The 7681-nt window shown below is 34.4% G+C and overlaps 1 protein-coding gene across 1 annotated transcript; it reads left to right on the top strand.

Annotated features, from left to right (window-relative positions):
* The first annotated feature begins 1928 nt into the window (after nucleotides 1–1928).
* LOC106765165 (2-hydroxyacyl-CoA lyase) lies at nucleotides 1929–5030 on the top strand. The gene is made up of 2 exons (XM_014649689.2): nucleotides 1929–3414; nucleotides 4209–5030. Exons 1-2 carry the CDS (start codon nucleotides 2038–2040, stop codon nucleotides 4521–4523), a joined length of 1692 nt encoding a protein of 563 aa, XP_014505175.1. The 5' UTR covers nucleotides 1929–2037; the 3' UTR covers nucleotides 4524–5030.
* Nucleotides 5031–7681: the final 2651 nt, after the last annotated feature.

Here is a 7681-nt window from a genome sequence, read left to right as displayed (position 1 = left end):
GCCACCGCATTTCTACTTTTCAATGGTTAAAGACCACTGTTGCTTCTTTTGAAGTATTAAGGTACAATTCAATATAGATTTTTATTTATTTATTTATTAAATATTAGGACTAAATATGTTTTTTTAACTTTAAATAAAAATAAAAATTAATTATTTTTATATTTCTTGTATAATTCACTTTTCAAGTTTATAAATATGTTAATTTAATTATTCTAATTAATTATTTTTAAATTTATTTTATGTTTTAATAATATTTTAGTTCTTGAAATTAAAAGAAAAATCTACATTTGTAAAATTTAATTAATTTAGGATGTGCCGATTTTAAAGTGAGAAGCAAATGGTAATCATACGGTGAAATACAAAAATAATCATAGCACTGTATGTAATAGTCTGTTTAATATCTTTTTCCTCCAAGGAAAAGAATGGTAGATTTATCCGAGTGCCTTAAATTTCTATTTTTTTTTTAATTGAGTTTTATCACTAATCACAATGATCTATTGTGATCTTACACCTTCAAGTACAACATTACAAATTAAACTAACAATAAAAACAAAATTTCGGAAATTATAATTACTTACAAAAATAACAATGTTTCCTTAATTATATACTAAAATAAAATTTAAATAACCATTGGAAAACATGAAACAATGTCACTTTTAGTAGGATGATTAAATTCTAAAAGTTTATTTTTATTGTTGTCTAAGTTTATAATGTTGTATTTGAGTTTACATAATCAAATGGTTACATCACCCATATATATTATCAATTATAGCGTATAGAGTCATTTTAATCTATATTTTTATTTGAGTTTATTAGAAGAATGTTAAATTAATTTTAATTTGGATAAAAATAGAATTAATAACTTTTATCTTTATGGTCTGTACCAATCTTTAGTTTTGGCTTATAATATTATGAAAAATATCAACTCACATTGTTAAAATTAGTACGGATTGATAAATTTTTAATGAACCAAGATAATATGATTTTTACACTAAATGTTTAGATTTTTAATTCATAATATATATATATATATATATATATATATATATATATATATATAATGTTAGAGTCATTTTCGACCTTTACATGTTCCTTTTATTTTTCGAATACTTTTTATTTTTTTACTACCATACTTGATCACATAGAAGACCACAAAGCTACCAAATGAACAATATTGGGAGACATCCAAGAAGTATGAAAACACAATAAAGTTATTTAATTAAAGAAATAAATGATCATTTGTAAATGACATTTTATGAATAATTAGATTTTTAGGATTCATTTAATGATACATAACATTGTAATTATAATTTCAAATGTAATAATCTAGTTCTAAATTTTTTATATTAATCATCACTGTTTAATTATGTGCACTATGTGGCTATTATTTGACATGTGATATTTTAATTTAGTTTCAAATGTAAATTGTTATTGTTGTAGTACACGTTTTAAAGGGCAGTATTTTCATAATTTTGATAAATGAAATATTCTTGACTCTTCTGATAAACCAAATTAGTCAAAGATGACAATGAGTATTTTAAAATAAAATATAAAATTCAGACTGAGAAGCACTAAAGTTACACTAGTTGTACCGATTTCCGCAGTCATGCCAAATGATTGGAGGAGTGGAACTGTCCAAGAACAATTTTGCATCTTCAAGGATTAGTTTCTTCTCATTCCTAATCCACACTTAATACAATTATGCCTCCAAAATTCATATAGCTGCATAAGAAATAATAGAAAAATAATAATATTTATTATTATTATTATTATTATTATTATTATTAAAACATTATAAAAAAAAATAATCAGTGCCATTGTTTACCAATAATTATAATTACATAGTAACTAGGTTATGAGTTATCTGAATGAAATCGTGGTTAGGTGGAGGCAAATTCAACAAGGTTCCAAATTTCCACTCGTCTATAAATTCAGATCCGCACGTTAACCAAATCGCAATTCGTACTTCAGAGTCCTATCGTTTTCCACGTAAGTCACACACAAGCTCCAAAAACAGAAACACTGAATTCACCGCCGATGGAGATCGACGGCAACGTTCTCGCCGCCAAGTCGTTGGTCCGCTTCGGCGTGCGCCATATGTTCGGCGTGGTGGGAATTCCGGTGACGTCGCTGGCAAACCGCGCCGTCGCCCTCGGCGTCCGATTTATCGCCTTCCACAATGAGCAGTCCGCGGGCTACGCCGCCTCCGCCTACGGCTACCTCACCGCGACCCCCGGCGTTTTCCTCACCGTCTCCGGCCCCGGCTGCGTCCACGGCCTCGCTGGCCTCTCTAATGCCTCCGTCAACACCTGGCCTACCGTCCTGATCTCCGGCTCCTGCGACCAGGCCGACGTCGGCCGCGGCGATTTCCAGGAACTCAACCAGATTGAAGCCACCAAGCCTTTCTCCAAACTCTCCGTCAGAGCCTCTCACATCTCCGAAATCCCGGCCCGTGTGGCCCAAGTTTTGGAATGGGCCCAATCAGGTCGGCCGGGTGGATGCTACTTAGATCTCCCCACCGATGTCTTGCATCAAAAGATATCAGAATCCGAAGCGGAAAAACTCTTAACCGAAGCGGAAAAAAACCGCGCGAAACCCGAACCTTATTCTATTTCCAATTCGAAGATCGAAGAAGCTGTTTCTCTGCTTAGACGAGCGGAGAGGCCGTTGATTGTGTTTGGAAAAGGAGCGGCGTACGCGCGTGCGGAACACGTTCTTACGAAGCTGGTGGAGACGACTGGGATTCCGTTTCTCCCCACTCCGATGGGTAAGGGGTTGTTGCCGGATACTCACGCGCTTGCTGCCACCGCTGCTAGGTCACTCGCTATCGGGAAGTGTGACGTGGCGCTTGTGGTTGGAGCGAGGTTGAATTGGCTTCTCCATTTCGGTGAGCCACCAAAATGGTCGAAGGATGTGAAGTTTATCTTGGTGGATGTGAGTGAGGAAGAGATTGAGCTGAGAAAACCTCACTTGGGTTTGGTGGGTGATGCTAAGCACGTGATTGAGGTTTTGAATAAGGAGATTAAAGATGACCCGTTTTGCTTGGGGAACACGCATCCGTGGGTGCAAGCGATTTCGAACAAGGCGAAGGATAATGTGGCAAAGATGGAGTTTCAGTTGAGGAAGGATGTTGTGCCGTTCAATTTTTTGACGCCTATGAGGATTATACGCGACGCTATTGCAGATTTAGGAAGTCCTGCTCCTATAGTGGTTTCCGAAGGGGCTAATACCATGGATGTGGGAAGGTCTGTGTTGGTTCAGACCGAACCCCGGACGAGATTGGATGCAGGCACGTGGGGGACCATGGGAGTTGGTCTTGGTTACTGCATTGCCGCCGCTGTTGCTTCTCCTGACCGGCTCGTGGTTGCTGTTGAAGGGGATTCTGGATTTGGGTTTAGTGCCATTGAAGTTGAGGTACATTCTTGACTCATCATGCCTTGTTTATTCTGCATAGTAAATTTCTTAGCTGTACTTGTGCAATAAGTTTATATGTGTGCTTGATAGAGACATTGTCATTTCTATTCGTTTTACTGTCCTATGCAAACTGAACCAAGTCCTGGAATTGAGATGACACATGTGCCATCTGTTGGAATAGATTATAGGATGGTGTTCCTGAAGGTGTAAATAGATTTGTTAATTGTGACGAATATATTCCCCTTCTCCCTGTCATTGGAATAGTGGTTCAGCCTACACTGGACTAAACAGTATTATCCCAATGTTCATTTACTTCGTAGATGAGGGAGTCAAAAACAAAATGGATGAAAAAGTACCTGAGTTCTAAGTCGCATTTGGCTTGCTTAACTGTAGTATCTCAGTAGTATGCGATTTTGACTTCTTTTGAGAACTTCTAAACAAGGTTTTGCTGTTCTTGTTTGTTGTAATTCTGCATTTTTCTGTTTTCGGTTATCTTTTCTCAAAGACTTGAGAAGTTTTATATCTTTTAGCCTGAACCAGGAAAATAAGTTTCTTCAAGCTTGGAATGAGAATGCTTATGGATTTTAGTTTATTTAAATGGTTTTCTTGTTTTAATAACTTAGACACTCAATTTTTGTTCCAACCATTTATTTTCAAGTTTATAAATTGTTTTAATAACTGAGACACTCAACATGACTGTATGATTTAGTATGTTTTTAATGTCATTGTTGCTACTGACACAATTGATTTTTCGGAATACAAGAACGCCATGTGATGCTTTGTCTTTTTTCCAGACATTGGTTCGGTACCAGCTTCCTGTGGTTGTGATTGTTTTCAACAATGGGGGTGTATATGGCGGTGACCGTAGACGCCCAGAAGAGATAGATGGACCTCACAAAGGTGATCCTGCCCCCACAGATTTTGTCCCAAATGCAGGATACCATGCTTTGATAGAAGCTTTTGGCGGAAAAGGCTATCTTGTTGAGACGCCTGATGAACTCAAGTTTGCTCTTTCAGAATCGTTCTCTGCTCGGAAACCAGCTGTAATAAATGTTGTGATTGACCCCTATGCCGGTTCAGAGAGCGGGAGGATGCAACACAAAAATTAATTTCACTTAGTTGCCAAATGCTATATATCATCCTTTCACTTATTTTACTTCTAGTTTTGAATAACACATCGATTGTACTCTTAAGGTTTTTCATGCTTGAATTATCTGTTTCAGCATAGCCATCATTAAGTATATTTCACTACTATAGAATTGTTTGTGTAAAAGCTCTCAATTGTTTTTCCTGGATTCCCCTTTATCATTTTCAAAGTGTACATAATGATATTGGTTGAGAGTCCTCAAAGATTCAATGCAATCATGGAGTCTAGTGATTGATTCTCACATTTTCTTTGATGGGGAACTGTTATGTTAACAATAGAGCATGGGGACAGAGAGTAACAGTAATTGTTGAAAGTTAAACCCATGAAAGAACGAGACTAAAGTAGGGGCTATGGGGCTGTCAAGTGTTTGTGTATCTTTGGAATTTTTGGGGTGAGGGGAAATGATATGATGAGGATGCATGATCTTGAACTTCGTTTTTCTTTGACAATGAATTGAAGCACCTTCTAATGTTTTTTTTACATGCTTTTATCTTGTCTATGGTCCTTCTAATTCATTGTTCATTGTGTCCCTAATTGTCATTGGCTTTTAATTTTCAGCATACTTCTGTTGTTACCTTTATTGAATGATAATGCTATTGTTCTTAATTTTCCTAATCTGTGACTTGCACTTTTGGCCATATATCTGCCGTGATATGTTGAATACTGTCTAGTAGATATCTGTATCACACCTTTGGTATGCTAACAAGCAAATTTGTGTGGTTTTTGACATTGGAAGAACTGTTGTTTCTTTTCTGTTTCACGTGTGGTGTGACCTATACTGGCTGTTGGGCCGTGACCAGTTATTTGAGGTTTGGTGATCTGTGGTCTGGAAATATTATTGTGCATTGGTGATAAGCTTAAACTGGCCTTTTTGCATTATAAAACGTGACGTTGATATGTATGTTCTGGTTCATTTTCTAAGCGTGCAATGCTAACTGTTTTGGTATGGTAATGATCCTTTCTGAATCAAATCTTATACTGACAATGGGGTTCCCGCAATAAGCCAGGCTGCCTTGCATGGACATCCTCTTTCCATTAATCTTATACGGATTGGTCATACTCCCAAAATTTTAAGTGCAACAACATCTAGTTTTTTTATCAGGGCGTAATAGTCTTGATGGTGCGTCTTTATGGTCTATCTCACGGTGCTTTAATAACATGTCTTTGACCGAGTCTCTCATGTGCCTGACCAGTTTTCATACGATACTCCATGTTATTGTTTTATCTTAGTTCATCGAGACTTAAATAATAAACTAGAGGTCTGCATTATCACTAAGACATAGTAGTTTCTTTCCTATGCATCATTGGTTTTCTTGTCAGAGCATATTTAGCCATACCTGCCGCATCAGAAAACAAAAAGAAGAAACCAAGATTTTCCACTACAAGCTTCTCCTTGTAGATGTAGTGTTAACCATGATGTTAGATTATAGAAAACCTTGTTGTCCTTGCTTCATTGTGTTTGATCGTGCTCTTCCTTGCATTAAAACCTCATTGTATTATCGTAGCATGATAGCAGAGTAATATATTTTGAGCCTTCATTTTTTTTGTTTTGCTATAAGCCAGGAGGAGACTATTGCTTGCATCTTCTATGGTATTTATTCTACTAATTTGTTAAATGCTAGATCACGCTGTTGTGTCACATGTGGTAAGTCAATGTCATTAATTTTTAGACTTTAATAAAGTTGGTAAGGCACCTGCACTATCTGTTAAAGCCCATGCTGCACTTTAAAAAAAAAATGTAGTGATTGGTTTGGTGCTTCTCGATAATAAAATCAGTGGTGTGCATTGTGAACATATACCCTCATCATTATGCTGTGATAATCCAAAACCACCAGATTCGCCTGTGAGAGTGATTTCACCAAGCAATGGCCTTCGGAGTTCTCTGAGTACCTGAATTTAGATGATGATCAATGGTCATACAACAAAATCACACATTATAGCAACTAAACACTGTAAAAATAAACACTATAACAGCTAAGACACCTGTAATAGTTCTTATTAGGACGAGGTAAAAAATACTGAATTGTACTGTACTATAGTTAATTGTACTATATTATACTAAAAAGAACTGAATCATTTTTACTATAACTTAAATATATTGTTTTATGGTTTAGTTTTTAAAAACTGAACTTAATAATTTTCGGTTCAGTTAACTCTATTGTCTTTGTGGTCATGTTAGTTTGTTTGTTAGGTTGAGAGGATGTTTCTACCTTTTTTTATATCTTATTTTTTTATATTATTAAAATTAGAGTATATTTTTTTAAAAATACTTTCAGTTATATCTTATTTTTTATACATTATATTTTTATTTTTTTATTTAGATCTAAAAGATTTAAAGTTATCTTGTAAAATATTAATTTTTTAAAATGTATATTTTGACACAATTTATTTAAAATTTTATTTTAGAAGGGTCAAATTAATTTTTTTTCATCAAAATTTATATATTACAGACTTAGTTTTAAATTAATACACATTAATTTGGTCCACAACTATTATAAGATCATGCAGTTTTTACAAAGCTCTGCATGCTACCTTTGTCTCTTAAAAACATAATATCCCCACACCACTGCACAGTAACCAATGTCCAAATCTATGATCTTATAAACCATACCTAAATAATCACATTAATAGACTAATTATATTAATAAAATAATGAATACAGATATTTACTTATATTCAACTCACAAATAATTAAACATTAAAAGAAATTATAGAATGTCTCGAGGACTTAAATGTTCAACTCGCTTAATTTTTTTTATTGTAAATATTGAAACTATCCACGTAATGTATCCGTATTATCATCCTAAGTTTGTTATAGTATATTTATATAGGTTTTACAATGTTAAGCACATAGAAATTAGAAAAAAAATAAAGTTTGAGTTTATAAGATTTAGTGTCTTCAAAATGGGTTATAATTTATATTTTGGTTAAAAAATTAATGAGATGTAAAAGAACCAGTAAAATACACAACATATATGTCCAAGGCTTTATGAGAAGAACAATTTACAATTCAGTTAAAAGATTTACATATATATTGTAGTTTAATACAATTTACAATTCAGTTAGTAGTTCAGTTTATATTGTAGTTTAGTACAATTTACGATTCAGTTAATAGTTCAG

The sequence above is a fragment of the Vigna radiata genome, chromosome 6, assembly GCF_000741045.1.
Source record: "Vigna radiata var. radiata cultivar VC1973A chromosome 6, Vradiata_ver6, whole genome shotgun sequence".
NCBI lineage: Eukaryota > Viridiplantae > Streptophyta > Magnoliopsida > Fabales > Fabaceae > Vigna > Vigna radiata.
This window is presented reverse-complemented; position numbering and strand designations above follow the sequence as displayed.